Here is a 24714-nt window from a genome sequence, read left to right as displayed (position 1 = left end):
TATGGAATTTGAAATCTATGAAAAAATAATGGTGGAAAATAGGTAAGGTTGGAAAATCAAATTCTATTGTTTGATTTTACTTGGATAAATCCATGGGAAAAATATCCGAGAAAGATGAAAAAAAAGGAGAGGATGAGGAAGAGAAAGAAGATAAGATGAGAGGGCACTACAACATTTTTGGCCTACAGCGGCATTTTATAACAGCGGATCATTTTATCCGCCTCTATATATATATATATTTTGCAGCGGATAATTATATCCGCCATGATAGGTACCGCCCACAAACTGTATATACAATTCCTATAGCGGCGGAACAGTATATCCGCCGTTACAAAACCCAATTTTCTTTTGTATAAAAATTCGATTTAGTGAGTTCTGCTTGTAAATTTTTTTTAACTGAATATAGCAGCGGATTGGAAAATCCGCCAGTAAAAAATTATTATTTTTTTTAATATAAAAGGTTTAATTAATGTGTTGCTCTTTATAAATTTATTTTAAATTGAATATAGTGGCAGATTACCATATCCGCCACAATAAAATGAATTTTTAAATATTTAATAAAAATTGAATATAACAGCGGATTAGTTTATCCGCCACTAAAAAGTCAAAATTTATTTTTTATTTTTTTAGTATAAAAAGTTATGTTAATGAGTTGTTCTTTATCAATTTATTTTAAATTGAATATAGCAGCGGATTATTTGTTCCGCCGCTACAGAATGAATTTTTTTAATATATTTCACTTTAGTGAGATTGAATATAGCAGCGGATTAATTTATCCGCCGCTATAGGGACTAGTAAAAAAAATTTTTATGTACATTTTTGCAGCGGATCGTTTTATCCGCCGTTATAGAAATGAAATATAACAATTTTTTGCAGCGGATCCGTTTATCCGCCCCTATAGGACCTATACATTACGCAGATAAAAAATTTCATCCAATTTATTTGCAGCGGATCTTTTTATCTGCCCCTATAGGACGTATGCATTGGGGAAAAAAAATTCCATCTAATTTATCTGCAGCGGAAAAAAAAAGCCGTCGGTAAAAGGAAATGGCAATTCAAATAGCAGAACAAGAAGAGACCAACACAGGGAAAACTAGAACAATCACCACGGAATGATACTATACTAAGTACCTAAATTCTCATTTATTTAAGAGAAAAATCGCATACATAGTAGTTGATCAATAGGATCATCAAATAAGATTGATTTATTTAATTTTAACCTAGTGTGTGTGTGTGTGTGTGTGTGCACTGTGTTTTTGACCTCGTTCTCTGTTCTAGTTAACATGTATCCAGCAGGGCACTTTAGAAACTAATATAGTTTACTTGATTGCATCATAAGTTTTTCAATTCTCAAAATTAACTTTTTAACTTGAAACAAAAATTGCTTGTCAAAACCATGACATATGACCTTGAGCTATTCCCAAGCGTTTGTGAAGCTATGACTATTAAGATTTAAACTTTTCTAAATGATTAATCAGAATATTTAAAGCTAAGTACCAAGTTGGATGATCCTGTGAAGTATTAACTAGTGTTCTTTCTTATTTATAGTTTGGTGGATGCTTTTGAAGCGCAAATAAAATCTGCCATGGATAATTTAATTAGCAAGAAAATTAAAGAAGGTATTTGAAAGCTTAATCCAAAGTTGCAAGCTATTCCTAAAGAAATCGCAATAGATGAGATTGCTTCTTTGAATGTCACATTTGTTAATAGTGCACACGATTATGGCCTCATTAGCTATTCTTTTATTTGCAATGGTCAGGTACTTCTTATGTGTGTCAAAAAAATCAGTAAAATCTGCTTTGGTGAAGGAATAAATGGTACAGACACAACCGATATGGATATGAAGCAATGGATACAGAGAAACTGTGAAGATGACATGAAGAGATGGATGGAGAATTCCCCAACCGATCATCTCATTCAACTTCTTTCCAAAACTTCTCAATTTGACAAGTTATTTACCAATAAGGTATCTTGTCTTTCAATGGTATTCTTTATAAGAATGGCCACAGTTGCATTACCAAATTCCCTTGGTGCTTCTCTAGACCATACATAAAAGAAGTATTTACTGAATTACAATTACAAAAAATATTTAGTATGTCTACATCTGTACCTAACAAGTGCTTAATTACTTATTGAGTGTTGAACTAAGAATGGAGTTGTGGTTATCATACTATAATCATGCTTAAGGACCTAGGGTCGTCGATCACCTCATGCTTTTAGATTGTTGTGGGTATCATACTATAATCATGCAACCTCTCATAGAGTTGCCATGTGCAGTATGCACAATGCCTTGTGTGCTTGTAATGAATCCTGTTTCTCCAATCAATTGTTTAAATATTTTATTTTATTTCAGCCGGTGTGGTCTAATGCATTAGCACATTGGCAAGTGCTAAAAAGGCTTGAGTGTGTTGGTTAGTATCTTAATCCATTTGAAATATTAGTAATTTATTATAGTTTGTTTCTTTTATAATTCTTTCTCTATAGGCATTAGAGAAAAGTATAGTTCTGGACAATAGTTTGTTTGCTTTGTTAAATCAATTGGTCCTTTGCTTGTGTAGGCCAAGAAAAATGAGCTTCGTGATGAGAAATAGAGGCTAAAATCAGAGAAAGAGAAGTTGGATGGGCAATGCTCCAATAGAAATTTTCAAATCGAATAACTGAGATTTAGGATTTTTTTTGTTTTCAAAAGGTCATATGTTACACATTCATTACAACAATCTGCTGGGAGAAAGGTACTCACCACTTAATCCTCTCTTGTTTCATAGTTACAATTAAGAATGTGGGGCATTCCTTATAACTTGAATATGTTCTCAAAAATTATTTGAGCTATGGTGGCAGCCGTATAATGATGAGAGATGGGAATGAAGTGAGCAAACTTTGAGAGTCTATCTACCACCACAAAAATGGTTGACTTCCTTTTGGATTTAGGAAGTCCTTCCACAAAATCCATTGAAATATCTGTCCATACTAGCATGGGAATTGGTAGAGGCTGTACAAGTCCAATTGGGCTAAGAGTAAAATGACAATTCTATAAGACTAGGAAGACCGATTATGTTTTATAGAGCTGAATGTTGAGAATCAAGAAACAAAATGTGCATAAATTGAGCATGTAGTTACAATTATTTTCACGCTTGGTATCATGGTATGTAGCTACAATTTCATTATATGTGGATCCTCAGAGAATTCTATAGAATGAGGACCCTACCCTTATTAAGTGGGGTGGTGTGTAGGCAGGCCAATGTGGGCAAATAACTCTCTGAATTCTTTGGCCTCTACTTCTCTACCCTGCAACTAGACTCATGATTCAAATGATTTTAAACTTACAAGAGTACTTCCATGCATGTTATCAGGGTTCATCTAAACGGCGTGAACCATCCATGTTGACATGTTTTTGAATCTGGCATTCCAAGGGTTCTTATCTTAATGCATATCTTATTTTTTCTCCTATTTTTTAATTTAGTATCAATTGACATTTATTTAGGGATAAATCATTCTTACTCCAAACATTAGACATTTGTATGGAAGTAAAACCACTAAATTTATGAATGTCATGTTCAATGACTATAATGTGATTCATCTTGCATCCCATTATTTGTCTACCCCAATAATTTGAATTTAACCATTTAATGCTAAGGTGATTAAATGGTGAAATAAAAAAAAATCTTTTAATAGATGTTAATGGAGCAGTGGTCATCAAGAGTAGAATTAAATATTTCTTGCTTTTTGTGATTTGCCTTTCCAATCTTTTATTCGATCCTTTTTTGATATCTAAATGAATATGTGCATGATCACTTATACTTCATCATTCTACTTTGTAGTACCAAGGAAACCAGACTTCAGCTTGGATACACGGAGGATGATGTTGTATCCAATGATTTTGTTGGTGACTCAAGGTAGAAGTCTTGTTTAAAATACTCTTTTTTTCTAGAACTGTAGATGAAAATGTATTAATGAAGAAGAAATAGAGAAGGTTGAGAAGGCCTACCTGGTATAGAGCTAAAGAAACACAACAATACACGAGCAGAAAAAAATATATATATATTGCAACTCCAAAAGTCACAAGTTTTTTTCTAGAACTTTAGTATACGGCTCAAACTGGTTTCTCGATGAACATATTTGAGATTCACTGAGATGGATGGCACTTGGTTTGTCACTATGTTACCTGATTCGTTGGTTTGCTCAGTTCAAATTTGGGTCATGGTTCGCCATTCTAGAACGAACCTGGTTCGTAGGGGTAGGTAGAGATAATTCATTTTTTGGTTCACTTGTAGATATATATAATTCAAGTATACAAGTTATAAGTTCAATTATAATGTTAAAAAATACCAAGTTAAATATTGATATCATAATCCAAATTCTAATATAAACAATGAAAAAGTATAATAAATTGGTTTGGTTCGCTGAACCTAATCAAAATTCGGTGGGTTCGTGGTTCGTTTGATTTTACTAACCCAGTATGAACCATACCGTGAACTAGTATGTGGTTCGGACGAGTATCAATGAATTGGATAACATAGGTTTGTCACAGGTTGATTTTTGATGTATGTCCATCTACCATTTCTCATTTTCTTTTTGGGGACTTATTTTCAGGTCAAGTATTTTCGATGCCAAGGCCGGCATCGGACTGAGCTCCTCCTTCATGAAGCTTGTTTCGTGGTACGACAATGAGTGGAGTTACAGGTACTCTCTCTCTCTCTCTCTCCCCCTCTCCCTCTCCCTCTCCCTCTCCCCTTTGTGTTGCTGGTCTAAAATGTACCTTTACATGGTTTTGCACAGCAATCGAGTGTTGGACCTGATCGAGCACATGGCTTTAGTGGCTGCAAACAACTGAAGTGTGCATGGATATCTGTGGTCTGTTAGGACTTGTGTCATTCGTTTAGTGCAGAGGAGGTATGCTCAATAATTATTTGTGTAAGAATCTATATACAATCATTTCTCTTTTTATAAAATTTATTTGTTACTATTTTAATTTTCTTTTGATTCCAAGTAGTTTTTTTTTTTATCTTTGTTTAAATTGATGGAGGCACCCAATTAAGCCCACTCTTGTGGCCATATTCATGTGATGTTTAGGTCACCTGCCCAAAATCATACCTCCTTGATTTCGAGAGACATCCATAAAAGACAAAACATAAAAACACCTGTGGCCCATGCAGTTGGATACTGAAACAAACATTCAAAAGACCACCACCACCACCAACCACCATTAGTTTATACTCCTAAGTCTTTGAGTTTGGGTAACCAACATCAAATGCTTTATACCATTTGCTACCAAACCTGTGGCCTAACTTTCAATCATGGTAAGTTGCATTCAGATCATTTATTTCACTTTGGGTTGGTATGACAACCTTCAAAAGCCCAACATAAATTACCAAAAATGGGTTCTTGGCAAGAACTTCAGCTTGGGAGATTTCCTCAGTAAGCCCAATATCACATTAACTATTTTTGTTTATTTATTATTAGTTGAAACTATAAACATGTGCAGTTCTTTGGTGATTTACTTATGTATTAGTGCTGGATTAATAAAAGTTAGTGTGGTAATAGCAGCTCTCTTATATTATTTATTTTAAAGTTTTCAATCTGTACAGGTTGGAGGACACAGGTTATATATATATATATATATGAAAAAAAATTACAGCAGTGGATACAAATTCCGTCTTTATATATTGTTTTCGAAGGATATATAATGATTTTTTTTTATAAAAAAAAAAACGTACAGCGGCGGATTTTAATATCCGCCGCTATATGTGTTATATTTTTTTTTTAAAAATTGACCTATTGCAGCGGATCTTAATATCCGCCGCTATATGTGTTATATTTTTTTTATAAAAAAATTGACCTATTGCAGCGGATCTTAATATCCGCTGTTATATGTATTATATTATATTTGTTAAAAATTCGACTTATTGCAGCGGATATTTATATCCGCCACTAAAGATACCACCTGCAACAGCGGAATACATTATCCGCTGCTATAGTTAGCGACGGAGGAAACAATGACGGATTTTTGGTTCCGGTGCTCATCGCCGCAATACCTTTTACCGGCGGAAAAATGACCTTGTAGCGACGGAAAAATCCGCCGCTGTAGATAAAAAATGTTGTAGTGGGGAGAGGTTTGGAAAATGATAAGAGAGAGGGAAGGATGTGATGGTGGTGATGATGGAGGTAAGTGGGGAATAAGATGATGAGAAAGAAAATGGGAAAACGCGTAGTGGTGGTTGTGGCAAGAGAGGTAAGGAAAGGAGAAGAAGAAAAAAACGAAGAAAGAGAGAGGGTGGTCGAAAATGATGATGATGGGGACGGCGATAATGATAGTGACGACAGTGAGGTTAGTGTGATGATGGCTATGGTGGTGGTGGTGATAAGGAAAAAAAATATATGAGTGGGGAAGAAAAAGATGATATTTTGGGAATGGAAAATATGAGTTGATTTCACTATTCTATGCATATGGGTAAAAAAGTGAAATCCATCTTTTTGTGGATTTTTTTATTAAGGTGGAAAATTAATTTTCATGAAAAAATGCAATCAAACAGATGGAAAATATTATTTTCCATGCAAATTGATTTTCTACCCTATTTTCCATATGCAATCAAACATACCCTAATAATTAAAAAAATGTAATAAGATACCTTAAAGAAATGTCAGTATCTTCAACTAGTTTAGATTTTTAGAGGGATCTCATTCGAGTATCGAGGCACGATAATATCCTAGATAAATGTAGAATCAACTCCAGAATTCTATGAAAATACTTGCTTACAGTCTTTTCTGAATGTTAAAATCGATTGGCAATCAATCTCATACTTGCATTTTATACTAATATCATTAGAAACATTGCCAAAGAGACTTCTAAAGAAATACGTTTCGTACTGTTTAAGTTACCTTGTCGTGAAAAGATGATAATAGTTTGTTAAAAACATGTTTATCCATTCTAAATTGTTCATGTTAAACACTTGCGGTAAATATTCGAGAATGAATAATTAGAAGTTTGACCGAGGCTTATGTTGAACACAATGTCCTTAAGACAATTTTGTTCCCGCAACTTGGTGCACACGGATCAATGAACAATTTTCTCCCAGGATACAACGATCACACGTGTAGAGGCAGCACTACAATCTACACGTCTAGCGAACCGAACGCTACTATTTGTACTCTCAAAGAATGCAAATGGAAAGCAGAATGCTTGCACGTTTAAACAGCAAAGAAGGAGAAGACCTATTTATACGAGACAATGCGTCTCTTAGGAAAAGGAATGTGCATGTGTGTCTCTTAAGAAAAACGGATTTAAGCCCAACCCATCGCGGAACCCACGTGAAGCCAAATTGACGAAATTTGCACCCCCCTGCGCGCGCATCGTGTGCCCGCATACGCATTAAAAGTATTTTGGACCAATGGATCAAATCCTTCTTGAGCCTATGGGCCCCTTATGCACGTGCGTGGGCTTATCTAAGTCTCTCTCTCATATACACTTAAGTGATAAAAGAAGTTCTATATAAGAATTAGACAATTTTCTTATTCCTATCCGATGTGGGACTAAAAAATTTCTCTTATAAACTCAATAATCTTATTAACCACATACAACAAACCATGGTTAATAGGGGTTCTTTGGAGCTGATTTTTCATTCACCCATAATGGATTTTTGACAACTTAAAACATGAAACTATTATCTTCAATGAGATGAATAAGTTTCCAAGTGGTCCGACCTCAAAAAACTAATGGGACCCACTTGAATCGTAGCTCAAATACCCCTACTTGGTCACAAAAATCTGGATAAAAAATGCAGATTTTTTTTTTAACAGTTCATGACATATAAAACTATTTTTTAATAAAACATATTTTATATAATCTTTTCCAGTAAAATTAGAATTTTTTTTAGGTTATTTATTTAAAATATATTCGCATTAATGTAAAATTTGAGTTACTACCACTCCAATTGTTAATAGTTCAAGATTATCATCTGAAGATGAATTTGTCAAGTCCTCATCAAACGGTTAATTTATCAACTCTTCATTTTACGATGAAGACAAAAAAATACATCCAATGATGAATCCATCAAATCTGTTTGTCTTCAAATATGTAATAAAATATCAAAATTCAAACTTATAAACAACCAAAATACCATGATCTAACGATAATAAGGCAATCAATATTGATTTAAACATAACATAAATATCCCCATTACAAAAATAAAATACAAGCATTCGATATAAATAAAAACAAAAACATCCAACAAAAATAAAACACCAACTATAAAAAGTTTTTTAATATAAAAAATAATCACACAAGAAATTTTACATATTATCACGACCACCAGAACTATCACCAATTGACATTTGCCTTTTACTTACCAACCACCATAAATGCGCTTCCGTTGTCTTAAAACAACAAAATACATCTCTGGATCCTAACTTTTTTTTCAAAGTTGTAACATGTCTAAACATATAACTAACTTATGAATGTAATATCATCTAATAGCTCGTCTAATAACGTAACACAATATATGATATTAGTCTTCTTGACCCATTTTTCCTTAATAGTTTTAACAAGTTGATCAAATAAGTCTTGAGATATATATATATTTTTTTAATATATGTATTTTTTTATATAATATAATATATTTGTTATTGTTTGTGAATCCTGATTATACTAGTTAGTAAAGAGTATTATTCATTACTCATGGTCAGTTGAGTCATGAGGTTAGATTTTGAAAACACTGATGGGAACGAAAACCAAGGAATAATTTTGGAGTCTGAAAAAATTTACTGAATCAATTATTTTATTTAAAAAATAATTCATATGACTACCTAATATACGATCAGAAAAACATATAGTTGTCTTTAGTGTTTTTAAAACATTGCTAGAAACATAAGTTAGTAAGAAATTGTCACTGATATTATTATTGACATTCAAATCAAAGGTTAAGGGAGGAAAGTATGGAAAATGGCGCCAAGATCCTTCTCATCAACTTGGCGCCCCTTCGAAAGGGAAAATGGTCCAACGTTTCTTCCAAAAACAATGTATGATTTGCCAACTTTTAGAACTTTGTTGCCAACAACTAAACACCGTCAAGGACTTCTCAAACTATTTGGCATATTATGTTGTTACAGTTTTGGTAACAATATGACACAACAATGATGTGATTGCTTTCACTTGCAACACTAAAACCTCAGGAATTTTGTGGTTAACCCACGATTTGGTAAGACCAACATGGAAGACTCTTTTGAGATTTTATTTTAAGGGTGACCTTGGTTTCGATTAAGGGTTCTACCCATGGTTTTTAAACTCGTTTGAGATCGAGACGTATCGTCCGAGTTAACTTAATATCGGAGTTGAACAAGACCAACTCACAAAATCATTTTTTGACCGAGTTTTACTTCTCACGTTCAATTTTTTAAGTTATCTCATGAGACGTCTCAAACGTATCGGAAAACTCGTCCGAGATGACTCGGTATCAGAACTGACGAGACTAGATGCAATACCGAGTTTAAAAACTATGGTTCTACCACTACAGTAAAATAGGGCTATAGCGACGGTCGAGACCGTCGCTATAGGTATAAAATACCGTCGCAAAAGCATCTCACGACAGCCAGGGAGGCCGTCGGTTGTTGTCGCTGAATAGGCCATCGCTGAATGTATATGAGTTATAGCGACAGCCGCGCTGGCCGTCGCTATAGAGTATTATTTTTTTAAAAAAAATTTGTTATTTAGCTAGGGTTTTGGCCGTCCCTATAAAAGCTTTTGAAAAAAAAAAAAAAATTTTAATTTTACACCAGCCCCCTCATGTATTGTTGAATATTGAAAATACCCTATGTTTTGAAATTAATGACCTTGACCCCTATTACCAGTATGAAAAGACCCAAATGCCCCTCCTATCTTCAACTTTAAAAAATCTATTTGCCAATCCAAATTCTAATCTACAATTTGAAACTCCTGCAATAAGTAATCCAGATGCATACAAGACAACCTCCACTTGCCTGATTCCATTGTGGATTAATTCGGTAGCGTGCCTCCCTCAAATCTACAATACTTCGCCTTACTTGTCGTGATAACAACACTATTTTGTGGCAATGTTTCTCAAATACATATATACTTGTCTGATTCCATTGTGGATTAATTCCAACACTTGGTAACTGCAACCACGAAAAATCAAAAAAATAAAAGATCATAAGTAGAATTTAAAAAAATCAAAACTTTAAAAGCACAATTGAAGATGAATCTATTGTGCATGAATCGGATCAAGAATTATCCCTACAGATCTGAACAAATCCAATTTCTGAGGTAGCTTTATTGCAACAAAATCGTTGCAAATATCTTATAGATGAAAAATGATAATCTAGGACTAGTTTAGAAACAAATTGCAGTCTAGAATCATACAAATGAAGATGAAATTGAACTATAAAAACCAATCCAAAGACATGATTTTTAGCACTAATTCAACTAAATATAAAGAACAAACATGAAATCCATAACTTTTAGAAAGAACAGATGAAATAGAACTCACCATCCACTACGTCATAATGCACGAAAAACGACTGTCCATGAATACCTACGTCGTCCATGAATCCCTCACTATCATTCCTACTCTCTCTATCCATGAATACCACGTCGTCCATGAATCTACACATATGCACATACATGTGTGTGTGACAATTTAAAAAAAATTCATGTATTTATTGTATTTTTTTAAGTACCTTTCCCTTAAGTAGCCAGCATTAGTGAAGTAAATAGGAGCATCAATGTGAAGTATGAGAACTCCAGGAACGGTATCGGCCACTGGATACTGATCTACTTTCTGTAGATCATGGAGTTAGGGATGTTGCCTATGACACAGGTTCTTGGCCTTGCAGTAGCAAGTGTATTTAGAGCAGCTTTCCTAATTTCACCATCTCGTTCCAATGTCAAACCAGCAACAAGTTGCAAGGACTTCAAATAATTATAGTACCCGTCGACATTTAGAAGACCAATCTGTACCACATACACATAAAGTTAGAACACCAAGTCAGGTTCATGAAGTCATAAAATTCCCTCAAAACAGAGGTATCAATCAAGATAATAAAAAGGCACGGTAAAACTTTCATTTTGATAGGTGGTTGGTTAAGTGTAAGATGAGGTTTTGATCCCAGGTCTGGAATTGCTGCACACAGTTTCAGATCAATATGACCCATACCTGTAGCTGGAAAGCTAGCTCTAGCCCTTTCTCCTGCGAGGACTCCCCTTGTTGAATGCAATTCCTATTTTACATATATTCAATAGAACCGGTTCAATACGAATCAAAACTAAAACAATATGAGCTACTAATTCAAACCTAGTTACAAGAAGGGCAGATAAGAATGTGAACAGTGGCACACCTTTTGAGTATCATCCATAACTGCCTTGAGGAAAGCCACATCATGTTCAAGTCGTACATTGTCAGAGTGAACGATATTTGATAGGCTGTTGGCCTCTTCTTGTGCAAGCTCTACACTTGCCATCTTCTCTTTCAGCAACTCCATTTCCTTCACTGGTCATACTTCCAGCAATATCAGTATGAATTCATCTAGTGATTTCGTTCTCTGCTCCATTGCTTGAAAATATCAAAATTGGTTTTACTAGCAGAGACGATATAACCCATGTCATTATACATTGGTATATCCCGAGGTAATTCAACAATGGTTTCACACATGCTCAATATATATATTTTTTGTTAAATTTTCTAAACAATCACTGATTCAACTTATGACAGCAGAAATACTCAGCCCGCACATAGTTTTAGAATCAGGTCAAGTAAGGTGTGTCCTGTTCCTATAGAATAGGAACAGTGTCTATGTGGCACATCTTGGTTGGAGTTTAAAGCACATCGGCTCCTAACCAAACCATTTTCTACTTTGCACGCAGCCTTATGTGTTTTATCTCCAACCAAGAGGTGCCAAGTAGACACTGTATGTGGCTAATAGCCTACTATAGGAACGGGACACCGCTCTGGATCACGACTCGTAATTTTCATAAAATTATTGAAATTCGACGGATTAGAATCAAGTTTTATAATAAGAACGTTAAGGCGAGATGGTTTATCAGATATCTATAAAAAGCTCTATTGAATCAAAATTCAAGAACATTTTGTAGTTTAAAACAGACCTCAATAGGTACAAGAGTTGTTCGAATGACCCTGCATATAAGAGATTAACCAGAACCAGAAATTAACAAAAAAAAAAAGCATTTTAATAAGAGCCAGAAGTTCATAGGTTGGTTTCATTATTAAATTTATATGAAAAATACAACCATCATGATATTTCTTAGTTACCCAAGAACATGGCAGCCACCATCATAAACTGTCTGAGATATCAAACCCATCAATCCATAAACCAAATCAATACTCATTAAACTTAAAAGAAAAACCCATAAAAGATTTCACAAAAGCAATCAAAAGAAATACACAAAAACTACCAATTAATTAACTAATATATGACTTACAACCCAAAATATGAAAAACGAAGAGGAACACAATTCAAAACAGCAAATACCCATTAATCAGAACCCTTAAAATCATTTAAAATAACTTTTCAGGGATGGCCTAGAATCATCTGCTGCCCATTCTGCAATTTAGATGGATATAAGTGTGGTCACTTTCAGAATTTAAGGGACATTTCAACCTTAACTCGACACACATTTCAGTTGTTGGAAACACCAGCCTCAACAAACGTGCTGCACAGACAAGTCATCCAATAAATTCCTTTTTTATGGGTAAAGTATGTCATATATAATGAGATGTTTCGATAATAAGGTCTCAGCATATCAGTGACGTGTGGTGCATACTAGGTGAGTGTCTCCAACCAACGCTAAATTTCATAAAATGGAATGGGTTTCTAAGTTAATGACAAGCACAACCCCTGGTAAAGAACATCAAATAGGTAGGGTCATCGTCATCTATGCCTTTTCTTTGATTCTGAAATCATTTTGTTATATTGTTTGTCTTCTTTTGGATTAGTGTTTGATCTTGCCTAACCAAATACATGTATGTATCTATATATATATATAAAGAGTTCCTTGAGTAGGTGAAAGAATTTAAAGACTGCTTTGGAAATAAATAGGGTATGGACTTGAATCAAGAAGTGAAATGGAAGCTATGATCCTTGAATTTGCAATAGTAAATGATCTTTCAATAGCAATTTTGTTTTCGAAAAGAGAAATAAAAATTGGAGGAATAGAATTACCAAAGGAGGGAGGCATTTAATGAGATAGATATATGAGAATTCATCAAAAAGAAAGAAAGAAAAAATTCTCCTTGCTATGTAATGAGAGACACACTATCAATGTCGCAAATTGAGATACAAAATGTCAAATACACAGCCCACAAACCAATTCACCAACATGTCCGTAAAGATTATTTCATATTTTGAAACATATCATCATCGATGCCGTTAACTATGCCTTATCCAACTAATGTCATTCGACTCTCCCGGAGAAATCTTCATTCATGGCATGTGTCTTCATATATTTTCTAGAATACTTAGTTCAGGTCATGTGTATAATATAGAAAGAATATACTTATATAAGCTAATATACATTAAAATCATGTACACAATACGCAAAAATAGGTAAAAGAAAATATTTGAATAAATAGAGCTCCAAACACGCGCAAGCAAACAGAGAAACAGATTTATAAGCATTTTTTTTAGCATGGGAACACTCCAAACTGTTACATAAAACACGAAGACGGGCAGAAGAACTCAAAGGATGCATCATGACTACCCATGCCCTTTGAAAAATATTCCTTATAAACAAGGAAACAATTTACACACTTTACACGCATTTTTTCACGAAATAGAAGTTCACAAAATCAACCATAAAAAAAAAATTTGATCTCAAAGTTCACAAAATCTAGAGTGTTTTGGGGCATCAATCATGCATCCATTGAAATTGATGCAGCTTCCCATTCAATAGAAAATTTTATAATCAGATTAGGCACTTAAGAAGTGAATTGAGTTTACTAAAGGATATCAAACTTGCAAGAATAAGTTGTATTCCAATATTCCTAGGTTTACAATAACAGCTGTTGCTTCTGTCCAATTGAGAAGGACAGCATATGTTTATGGAAGGCACATTATTTTTGCACCTAAATTACGTTCAAGTATCAGTAAGTGAAAGTAGATATGGACACTTGATTTAATAGGAGCCATGACTTCAAGTAGAATTGAATGAAGGGACCCAAAATTTTGGGGGATGATGGTGGTGATGATTTAAGCATGTGTTGCTTCACAAATCTCCAAGCCCATTTGACAGGCATGGCCTGGTTGGGGTAATGGAATTTTGCATCCCAACCAAAGAAGAGTTGATTGGAAAATTGGTACTCACCAAATTAAATACATGCAAGATCCATCCAGCCGTCTATAATTCCCAAGTTTGACCTCAGCCATTACTTCACCCACACCACCGAACACTGAAAAATCACGAGCTTTAACGACACGAACATACAAATACTACATTTGTTCAACCAAATCATAAGTCGAACTGGTTTTATCTTTGTTCATCGGTCCACCGCCAAGGTGAGGATTAGTTTCTTTAAGTAAAAACTCATTAGAACCACCAAACCCATTAAACCCAGCACCATTAACACCAGAAACAGAAACAGAACCAGAACCAGTCAAGGATCATATCTATGAATTGTTATAAAAGGAATTTCATAGAGATTCGTTAGAGATGATTAATCTAGCGAATCTCTATTTATAACTTTCACCAGCGAGTTAGGGCATATCTACGAATTCAAAGATATTAAAATGGCAAAGTTTAGGTAAAATGGAGGAAGCAACAAATGAATCAAATAAACTGCATATTACATTCAAGGATCCAACCAACCTACCAGTGGAATCCAGAAGCAAAGCCCTAATGTTATCTGTATGTCCTCTTAGCTTCATAGTTTTTGAACAAGTTCTTGGATCCCAAACACGAACAACCTACAGAGTGATTTTCGAAACCATTAACAACTCTTCTAACCAAAAGCTATAGTCGAGCAAAGCCAACCTGAATATAAAAACAATTATAGTTTGACTAATACATATAATAATACACAAATATAGAAAGGTTGGACATAGGAAACTAAACGTAAGCATCACATTATACCTTCTCAGTTCCACCAGAAACAAGTAAAGCGTTACTATCATTCATTGCCAACACATATACTGATTCTTTATGACCTTTGGCAGCAATGGTGCTACATCCGTGTGGCCGTGGTGTGTGCGGAGAAATACTGCTGCTTGAACTAATAGAGTGTAGACCTGTATTGGGCAACCCAGAGTTGCTAGAACTAATTGTACCATTTGAGCTATCACCCTCCATCACATCAGCTAGCTTTGAAACTGGAACAAGAGCAATGAAGTGTACGTTTTACAAGTATACATAGCATACTAACCTGGATCTTTAGCAATGAAATGCAATACTAGATTAATAAAATTGCCCAAGTTATAGAGCAACTTGCTGTTATGTTTTGCTTGCAAGTCTACCAATGTAAATAATGTGTCTGATACCTAAGTTGCACAAAAAAAAAAAAAAAAATTACAAATCGAACTCCATCTAAAGAGTGTCTTCAAATAAAAACCCAACTGTATGCAATTCATATGTTACAAATTTACAAATACACTTGTATGCACCACACAATATCTACACCTCAGAACAATCATAGACATTTGTGCATAAATGAGGTTTGATAATTAATAACTAAGGGAAAAAAAAGAATCAACCAAGCATTGGAAAAGGTCATAGACTATAGAGGGTCCGCAATGAAAAATTCTCTGTTCCCACAAGAAGCATGCTCTATAAATAAATTTCATTTGAATCCATTAAAATTAAAATGAGAAAAAAAAAAAAAAAAAAGATTTGAAACCAAAAACTGATTATGATTATGATGCAAAGAACTGGATTGAAGTAGTTTTTCTGAAACATTCATCATCATCTAAAATGATTATGATGCAATTCCAACAAAGCAAAAACAAAAAACAAAAAACAAACAGAGGGAGTGAGATGAAAAGATATTTGTAACTTACAAGTTGTTGCCTAGTAAACTTCCAAACAAGTTTCTGAAGAAAATTGTGCAGAAAAAAGTTGTGTTAAAATAAGATAGTTAACCAAATGAAGCTAGAAACTAGAAAGAAGCCAAAATGTAACAAATGAGCATGATAAGGCATATTTACATATCATACAAGTGATTTGGTTAGGGCATTTTCAATTAAACACACGATACAAACTTAATGCTCCCAAACCAACCAAATATAAAATCGCACAAGGAAACACACAATCTACACCATACTATAGAATTTAAGAGGTGCAGATGCTGGAAACCGAGTGAAAAAAATGTTAGCTTCCCTTCACAGTACTAATATGGACATAAATCAGTCCTTATATATGAGATTTCTATAGTTAGTTTGCCTAAAATAAATGAGATTGAGCCTTCACTACTAAACTGCAAGGGTAAGATGAAAATTAAGTATTATGGAAGAGGAACTCACATTCCTTCTCCTTTCTTCAACATCCAATCAAGAACAGGTCCAGTCAACAAATTGCTAGTCAGGTACGTAAGCCATCTCATTAGTTCTGTTTGATTGCCAACTTTTTGTTACATACTAGCATACTAATCAGATCACTTACATGAAATCTATCTTTGACAGACTATCAAAGCTACTTGGAATTTGTCCTGCTAGCTTGTTAAAGCTGAGATCTTCGTGGAAAACATATCATCACAAAACATTTACGGAAAAGTTTGCAGCCCACAAGAACATGTTCAACAACAATGTTTGGTAGTACTCTATATAAGCATTCAACTCACAGGCTAGTCATGTTTAACAAGTTACTTAGTGGTGGTAAAGCATTTCTTGTGCCATTTATGTCACTAATCCTCCTACATAAAGAAATTCAACCAAGCATTAACTACTACAATGAATTGCTTAGTCAAAGATCACCAAAAAACATTTACAAAATAATTAAGAGAACATGATATACGGAAGGATTACTCACAGCCTATATAATTTGGTCAAAAGAGAAATGTAGATGGGATAATTTAGTTTACAAATGTTATAAGTTCTAGTACTACCTCTAGCTTACCTCCCAAGCCCAAGGATTATCCATTTCAACCATGGAATTGAATTTTTAAATATTTCTATAAAACATATAAGAAAAATATTTTTCATTAGAGCTCGATTAGGGTGTAAGATATGCTATATGAAATCTTAATTGACTGTAAATTTACATTGATTTACTGTTGTAAGCTAAACTCCAATCCATAACATATCTAGGGCTCAAGCTTAATAATCCATCAAAAATAAATTGAGAAAAAGAAATGAACAGCTTGAATTGGAAAAAATTACAGATTCTAGGGTTTCAAATCAAACAAAAACCACAAATTAAATTACTTGAATCAATAAAAAACTAAAGAACTAGGGTTTATCATGATGGGATTGAAGAAAACTAATGTTTCTTCTTAAGGACTTACAAATTTGAAATTCTTTTATAGATCTTCTATCATTATCTTCCATTTGACTTCAATCGTTCTCGAAATCAACCAAAGAGAATGAAATCCCTCTACCGCCCCTTTTTCTTCTTCTTCTGGTGAAACAAAGATCAGAAGCCAGCTTTCAAATCAAATGTGAGAGACAAATAGGGTTTTGTGAGAATAGGAGAAGCACAACTTTGAAATCGACTATGGTGAGTAACCGAGGATGGGAGACATTGTTTTAAAATTGAAGATTTGAAGAAATCGAAGATCAGAGATTGATTTACAGTCAGATATTTAGGGAAATCAGAGATGAGAGATCAATTTACAATCGAAGGTTAAGAGAAATAGATGACGAGAGATCAATTTTCAATTGAAGATTTAAACAAATCGAAGGAGAGAGATCGATTTACAATATAAAAAAATTTAGAGAAATCAAAGGTTTCTTAGAGGAGGACGAGTTTTGATTTCGTAAAAAATTGATATTAGAGAAAGAGACGATTTACAGAGTAAGTAACCACGATCAAAGAGTGAGAGCCGAGGGAGAGAGAGGAAGAGCCCTTCTTCCTTACTTCCATATATAAAAAGTCACATTTTTCTGTTACTACAGATGGGTATAACAAGGGTTTAAATGTGACCGTCGCTGCAAGTCGTTGCGATAGAACTAATTTCCTGTAGTGTACCAAACTTCGACTTGCACAACTCTAATCTTTCCTCCATTTTCTTCTTTGTTTGAGATTCTTTCTTCTTCATCCACCAGCAGGGGCGGAGCTGGGGGGGGGGGGGGGGGGGGCAATTGCCCCCACAGAACTTTGAGACACCCCCATATTTTTAACAGATTACATGTCCCATTTGTCCCCACTTCCTCATCTCTCTCCCCATTTGCCCTCACGCCCTCACCACTCTCCAATCCCTCCCCCCTCTCAATTTTTTGTTGTTGATGACATTGCCTCTTGATCTCGTGATAACATTACCTCTTGAGCAGGTCTTCTCATGTACTGATTGAAAATGATCTACACATCCTTTCCTTCAACTTCTAACCAAAAACCTTAAAATCATACATATCCTTTTCTTCAACTTCTAACTAAAAATCTTAAAATCATTCATCTTCAAGTTCTTCAACTATATAACTAACCATAATTTGCCCCTACTACAAGAAAATCTTGTCTCCGTCCGTCTACAAGCATCTCAGCAGATCGTAAGAGCCCTCTAATCAGGTAAAACTTCTTTCTTTCTCTTTTTATGTATTTTTTTATTTTTGGAATAGAAGCATCAATAATATCTTCTTGAGTATTTCTCAGATTCACAAATCCATACCAGGGGCGGAGTCAGGATTTTGCCCATTGGGGGCAATCAAGAGTAGATATGTTTTTGTGGGGGACAACTAAGAGTGAAAAAAAAAAAAATTTGTGGGGTCTTTAAGATTGGAAAAAAAAAAAATTAAAAGAGTAATAGTGGCAGATTTTTTTTATCTCTGTTGCAATATCTCACTAATTTATATACTTTTGAAAATTCTTGTGAGGCCCCACTCTAAAATCCGTTCCTGATCCATACCCTCTTCATCTTTTTTTTTCTTTTTCTTTTTTTTTTTTAATTTTATAAATCTGCGCCTTGCATCCACAAGCGAACCATCGTTTGGTTCGTTTGAATCTGATCCAGGAAGGGGGAGACTAAGAATCCTCATCATTTCCATGGATCTCTTCATTTGAACATTTAAGCTTCAAAGTCGAATTCTAATGGTTCTTGATCGCGCTATCGGTTCGACCATTGAGAAGATGAGCGACTGTCGAAAGCTCTGTGTTCAACTTGTGGTGAGAGTTGGTTACACCAACGAAGACGACAAGATTTTGCAGATCTTCCAGGAATAGATTTGCTTATTAGAGACCAATTTCTTGGTCCGCATTTATGAACTCCAAGGATTCGTCTTCTTCTGGACTTCATGGACCTTTGATCCGATCTAGATTTTTTTCTCTCACTCTCCTTCCTCCACTGATTGTAAACCCTTCGACCGAGGGTTGATAAGTTTGTAGAGATTCTATTAACACACCGAATTGTATTTGTAACAAACCAATCGACTTATTCCTGTTGAGTTGAGTTGTTGAAAATCTTGAGTTAATCTTAGGAGACTCACATTTAGTTGTGACTGAGTCACCTCAAATTTGTTGGACACAAGCCCAAATTGAGACTTTGTTTTCAAACTTCAGCCTTGAATGCTTAAGAAGCTGGTTTTTTTTTTTTTTTTTTACTTAGGAAACCTTTAGGAATCCTCATTGATTTAGATAGGGCTTTTGAATTGGAATCCTTTGATGATTTGAATTTGAACTCTCTTATTCGTAAGAGATATTTTTCTTTTCCAATTGAAACTCCTTGGACATTATAAATTTGAAGATGTTGTTGCCTTTCTTTCACTTTTTTTTTTTTCACATTACTTGGTTCAGATTCTCTCTTGATTCTTGGAATGTTGGAGGCAACGTAAATCACGATTTTTTTAGGTAACGCACATTCATTCCCTTTGTTTCTCTTTCTAATTTTTTCTTTTTAAATAGAAACAAAGGGTGCACCCAAGTCTCCCATGCCACTGTATATATATATATATACCACAATGTCTTCGTAATGAGTGTCGTTTTTGTGGCACGCTTCTTGGAATGATGCTGGAGAGGTTCCACTAGTTTTCATCATTGTTCGCGTTATAGGAAGATCACAACTAATAACTTGAGTAGATTCAAAATTAGAGGAAAAGATTTTCTTATCTTTCTCAACAGTGACAGATGCGATAACGTTGACGTTGTGAGATGCCATTGATGCTTTTGTTGGTATTTTTGTAGTTGATTGGAAGATGAGAGGTTCAAATGGTCCCACCGGACGTACCAAAAATTTGTCAACAATAAATTTTACAAATCTACTTTGAGATTCGTGAAATAAGATCACAAATGATTTTATTGATTTGATGAAAACGAGAGTACAGATCTCAGTATTTTTCTTTGATTAATAGTCAAGTACAGAAAGGATGATATATGTAGCTCTCCGAGCCTCGCGCTTTATCGGTTGAGAAAGTTGTTTTGACGATAATTTTGTTTATACTTGATCTTCTATAGATTTTCTTCTCTCCGGACTTCACGTTTTATTGGCTAAGAAGAATTTCTTGGCTTCTGGAGAAAGGTTTTATGTTTGATTTTCTCTTTAATCGGATCTTTAAAGAACTTTGTTTTGTCTCTAAAAGAGGGCTTGAGAGCTTCTTCTTCTCTAGAGGGAGAGTTTCTGTCTTCTAAAAGAAAGTGATCTCGATCCCCTCTTAATGAGAAAGGCTTTGGTGTTTATAGACTTAAGGATAATTCAACTTTCCAATTATGCCCCCTTATCTAACCGGATTTTACCTAATCGGTTTAAGTGGTATTTGGTTATTGATCTAATCCATTTTAATGAATTTTGAATTTAACCATGGGTTAACCCGTTTGTTAGGTGTATGAGCCCAATACTTAATGCGGACCACTTAAATTAATTGGATCATGGGCTTTATCTGCGAAAGTCCAAAACCCAAGCTTGTAGGAGGCACGTTTCCAGTTGATGAACTTAATTTGGATGTGAGGCCCATTTATAATTTTAGAAACTTAATTTTCATTTATGAAATTTGTAAAGGCCTCCTCAAAATTTTAGTGCCTACAGAGCCTAACCTGTCTAACCTGCCCAAAATTACTTAACTTGGGATAACCCAAGTTCAACCCAATTTTAGAAGCTCAATCTCGAGTTGAGCTTGGGTTAATGAGCTCTAACCCAATGGTTGGGTTGAGTTGAGCTCAGGTTGAGGGTACTACAACTTGGATTGAGCCGAAGTTGATCCTCCAATCCGCCCAGGTTGCAATCCTACCCGTCCTCTCCCAAGTGTTTTAGGTGATTTAGATACATAGTTTTGTTTTTTGAGGGATACCTTTTTTTTTTTTAGAGTTAAGCGGGAAGTCTGCTACAAAATTTGAAGGAACACTCTTTGTTACAAGACACGTAGCATTTAGAATTTATTTCACACCCCTACATTTCTGCCAAAATTTAAAATACTTCCTTGGAAATTTCCACATGTAATACCATGGAAAGGTTTCCTTCAAAAAAAATTTGCCTGCTTCTAATATATATATTTTTTTACCACCCGTGTTTGAAAAACAATTCCCTTTGAGATTTTAATCCTTCACATTTAGATTAACATTTCAGATGTCGCTATTTTTCCAAACTGATGACATGTCCCCACTAACATTGTCATTCTTGTACTAATAAAAAATAGAGAGATTTACGGGCAGACTATCTGTTGCAATTTTATTACAAAAATTCCCCTACTTTATCAAGTTTGGCTAGCATGACCAACTTAGTATAATTTTAAATCTTATTAAAAGGTTACTGGGCCCACATGAAATCTAGAGGGCTGTGGTGTTGGATTGCCAATGTCGTAATCCATTTTATTAAAACGACCCTAGTAGGGATAAAATCTTAGAAAGTTAGTAAGGAAAGTCTTAGTATTTTTATAACATTGCTAGAAACATATGTTGAGTACCCCCATTGTATAAGAAATTGTAACTGATACTATTATTGACATTCAAATCAAACAGGGGAAGATAAGAAAAAACTAAACGAAAAAAAGAGGTTAAGGGAGGATAGTATGGACTTCTCTGACCCGCTCAAGAAGCTTTGGAATGTATGGGAGATCCGGTTTTTAATTCTCTGTAGTATGATCCTTCAGATCTTACTCATCATCTTGGCGCCCCTTCGAAAGGGAAAATGGTCAAAAATGGTAAGCCCATTCATATGGTTATTTTACTTGCTGGCTGCCTCGGTTGCGGTTTTAGCCCTCGGAAACCTCATCAACGCCCAAGGTGAAGACTCCCATTGCCACGATAACATGCAATCTATCAGTTGCACCAACCACAGCGAACTTATGGCATTCTGGGCCCCATTTCTATTATTGCACCTTGGAGGTCCTGATAATATTTCTGCTTTTGCTATCGAAGACAATGAGTTGTGGTTAAGGCATGCACTTTTGTTGATTTTCGAGGTCTTCACGACTAGTTACGTTTTTGTACGGGCACTCCCCATGAAAAGACTCTTAGTCCCATTTTTACTAACGTTTATGGCTGGAATTATTAAGTATGGTGAGCGGACTCGTGCTCTTTATCTCGCAAGCATGAATGCTTTCATGGATTCCATCATTGGAAAATACGATCCAATTCGCAAACCCCTGCAAGACATTGAAGTGGTAGAGGCGGCTCATCTTTTGTTCAAGAGTTTCAAGGGACTAATTGTTAACATGATTTTCCCATTACAAGATGGGGAGATGATTCGATCCTTCTTTGAGAAATTGTCCGCCACAGATGCCTTCAAAGTAGTGGATGTCGAACTCGGATTCATCTATGATGTGCTCTATACAAAGGCAGGCGTGCTGCATTATTCCTTTGGGTACATTCTACGCGCGATTTGCTCCTTTTCAATTTGGACTTCACTCCTACTTTTCATTTTCAGTCACAAGAACAATTATAACAAGTTTGACGTAGGAATTACATATGCATTGCTTATCAGCGCCATTGTCGTAGATGTTATAGCATTTATGATGCTCATCTTGTCCGATTGGACTATCGTGTCCCTGCAGACTAGCCACCACCTTAAGCCAATGGTCTCTGTGGTGCAGAAATATTTTCCCTCTCTTACCAGACCCAGGTGGTCAGAAACAATGTTACTGTATAATTTGATTGATATCAGCCTCGTTCAGCCTTGGGGATGCGTAGATTGGACAGTAGAGAAGTTTGGCATTGGAAATTTATTAGATTATGTGAAATATATGCCCCATGCACGAGTCACAAAAGAACTAAAGGAATTCATTTTCGAGGAGCTGAAGAAGAAATCTGCGTTGGCAAATGATCTCGAGACCATAAAGAAGTTATGCTCGAGTCGAGGTGATTGGGTTCTCAAAAACTCGGATTGTCCACTACAGCTCGAGGATCTTAACTGGAGTATTGGAGACGTAGAATTCGATGAGCGTCTTCTATTGTGGCACATTGCAACTGATCTCTGCTACAACACCGACGAGAGCTTGGACACTACTAGTGGCAACCAAGAGACAGGCCTAGACACTAGTAGCACAAGAGAAGACCAACGAGAAAGGATGAGACGAACTAAAAAATACAAAGAGATGGGTAAGAACATAGCCGACTACATGCTGTATCTCCTAGTGAATAAACGTTTGATGTTATCATCAATTAAGGGGAATAAATTCCATGCAACATGTTATAGAGTCAAAAATTTATTTCCTAGAGGGAAATCAAAGCCGACATTGAAGGAAGCCCGTACAATGTTACTTTCTATAAATATAAATTTCTTTGAAGATGCACTAACGGAAGGAATGGGAATCGACCCTATTAACTCTATCTTGTTTGGCGCAGTGAAGCTCGCAAAACAGCTCAATGGATTGCCTGATCAGGAGATGAAATGGAGGATGATTTGTGAGGTGTGGGTGGAGTTGTTATCTTATACTGCTAATCAATTTAGGGAGGTTTCCCGAGGTGCACATCTAAGTAAAGGAGGAGAGCTTGTAATGTTTGTACGCTTCTTGATGTTTCACCTTGGCTTGAGTGAACAGTTCTCTTCTGTACTGCATACCAATCTCCCATAAGAGCACGAGTCATGTGGCAACAATTCTACACGTGGCAGCAACTCTACCATGAATGTCCTGTAACATAAGGATGAGAATCCTACACCTCTTGCTTATAGCAGTACCTCTACACGTGTACTAGTAGATAAGGATGACAATCCTTAACTCCTTAATTACTCAATTATGTCCTTGTTGTTGGATCACTTTTATTTGTAGGTGTAACGGTAAGATACATTATAATATGTGGTAGTGAATTTTTTTTTTTTTTTTTTAATATTATGTCTCACGTTGAAGAATTGCAATAATTACCTTTTAAAATATTATGATAAATTTTTTTGAAAAATTGTACTCAAGTAGAAGATTACTTTAATAAGGTATTTTTTGAATAGGTATAATATTTAAATAGGTATATTTTGAATAGATATAATAATTATTTTAATAAATATACTTAAAAGTTGTACAATTTTTTAAGAGATAAAACCTCACCATTAAAGAGAAGCAACCCACTGAAAAGGCACATTACATTTATATATATGTCATCCACTAGAATGAAAATTACAATATTTTTCTCCCTCCCTTTCACTATCATAATCATACATAATTCTTTAAAAGAGTTCTAGGAACTTTTTTAGTGTT

General features: G+C 35.0%; 3 protein-coding genes across 16 annotated transcripts; 2 read left to right on the top strand and 1 right to left on the bottom strand.

Annotated features, from left to right (window-relative positions):
- The first annotated feature begins 1044 nt into the window (after positions 1-1044).
- Positions 1045-4890, top strand: LOC147383914 (glyceraldehyde-3-phosphate dehydrogenase GAPCP2, chloroplastic-like). Of its 4 annotated transcripts, none has more exons than XR_015173146.1 (6): positions 1045-1619; positions 1760-1966; positions 2559-2732; positions 3819-3893; positions 4591-4680; positions 4777-4890. XR_015173146.1 is itself a non-coding variant. In XM_086426952.1 (5 exons), exons 2-5 carry the CDS (start codon positions 2695-2697, stop codon positions 4829-4831), a joined length of 258 nt encoding a protein of 85 aa, XP_086283078.1. In that variant the 5' UTR covers positions 1045-1619; positions 1760-2694; the 3' UTR covers positions 4832-4890. The 4 variants fall into 4 exon arrangements, 1 of the variants encoding a protein (XP_086283078.1); XR_015173145.1 differs by having other exon boundaries at positions 2354-2732; XR_015173147.1 differs by lacking the exon at positions 2559-2732.
- A 4878-nt stretch (positions 4891-9768) lies between these two features.
- LOC147383913 (uncharacterized) lies at positions 9769-18141 on the bottom strand. 11 transcript variants are annotated; one of them, XR_015172741.1, is made up of 7 exons: positions 17454-18141; positions 15092-15327; positions 14832-14925; positions 11344-11495; positions 10687-10960; positions 10497-10612; positions 9769-10125 (listed from the first exon to the last, which is right to left on the bottom strand). XR_015172741.1 is itself a non-coding variant. In XM_086425898.1 (6 exons), exons 1-6 carry the CDS (start codon positions 17494-17496, stop codon positions 10929-10931), a joined length of 621 nt encoding a protein of 206 aa, XP_086282024.1. In that variant the 5' UTR covers positions 17497-18141; the 3' UTR covers positions 10781-10928. The 11 variants fall into 11 exon arrangements, 2 of the variants coding, with proteins under 2 accessions (XP_086282023.1, XP_086282024.1); XR_015172742.1 differs by lacking the exon at positions 9769-10125 and adding an exon at positions 16474-16527 and having other exon boundaries at positions 10132-10612; positions 15092-15495; positions 16613-18141; XR_015172744.1 differs by lacking the exon at positions 9769-10125 and adding an exon at positions 16474-16527 and having other exon boundaries at positions 10132-10612; positions 16613-18141.
- Positions 18142-18260: 119 nt separating this feature from the next.
- LOC147383912 (uncharacterized) lies at positions 18261-24329 on the top strand. Its single transcript, XM_086424733.1, has 2 exons — positions 18261-18670; positions 22046-24329. Exon 2 carries the CDS (start codon positions 22096-22098, stop codon positions 24097-24099), a length of 2004 nt encoding a protein of 667 aa, XP_086280859.1. The 5' UTR covers positions 18261-18670; positions 22046-22095; the 3' UTR covers positions 24100-24329.
- The last annotated feature ends 385 nt before the right edge of the window (positions 24330-24714 follow it).

The sequence above is a fragment of the Akebia trifoliata genome, chromosome 15, assembly GCF_017979445.1.
Source record: "Akebia trifoliata isolate Shusen 1 chromosome 15, ASM1797944v1, whole genome shotgun sequence".
Taxonomy (NCBI): Eukaryota; Viridiplantae; Streptophyta; class Magnoliopsida; order Ranunculales; family Lardizabalaceae; genus Akebia; species Akebia trifoliata.
Note: the sequence above shows the minus strand (reverse complement) of the source record. Positions and strands in the feature narration are given on the sequence as shown.

Coding starts and splice junctions, on each gene's coding strand:
- LOC147383914 (XM_086426952.1), top strand. CDS start 2,695: ATGTTACACATTCATTACAACAATCTGCTGGGAGAAAG. Junction 2,733..3,818: donor AACAATCTGCTGGGAGAAAG/GTACTCACCACT, acceptor TCTACTTTGTAG/TACCAAGGAAACCAGACTTC. Junction 3,894..4,590: donor GATTTTGTTGGTGACTCAAG/GTAGAAGTCTTG, acceptor ACTTATTTTCAG/GTCAAGTATTTTCGATGCCA.
- LOC147383913 (XM_086425897.1), bottom strand. CDS start 17,496: ATGGAAGATAATGATAGAAGATCTATAAAAGAATTTCAAATTT. Junction 14,926..15,091: donor TTTCTGGTGGAACTGAGAAG/GTATAATGTGAT, acceptor ATCACTCTGTAG/GTTGTTCGTGTTTGGGATCC. Junction 10,961..11,343: donor TTATGGATGATACTCAAAAG/GTGTGCCACTGT, acceptor TATGTGGTACAG/ATTGGTCTTCTAAATGTCGA.
- LOC147383912 (XM_086424733.1), top strand. CDS start 22,096: ATGGACTTCTCTGACCCGCTCAAGAAGCTTTGGAATGTATGGGAGATC.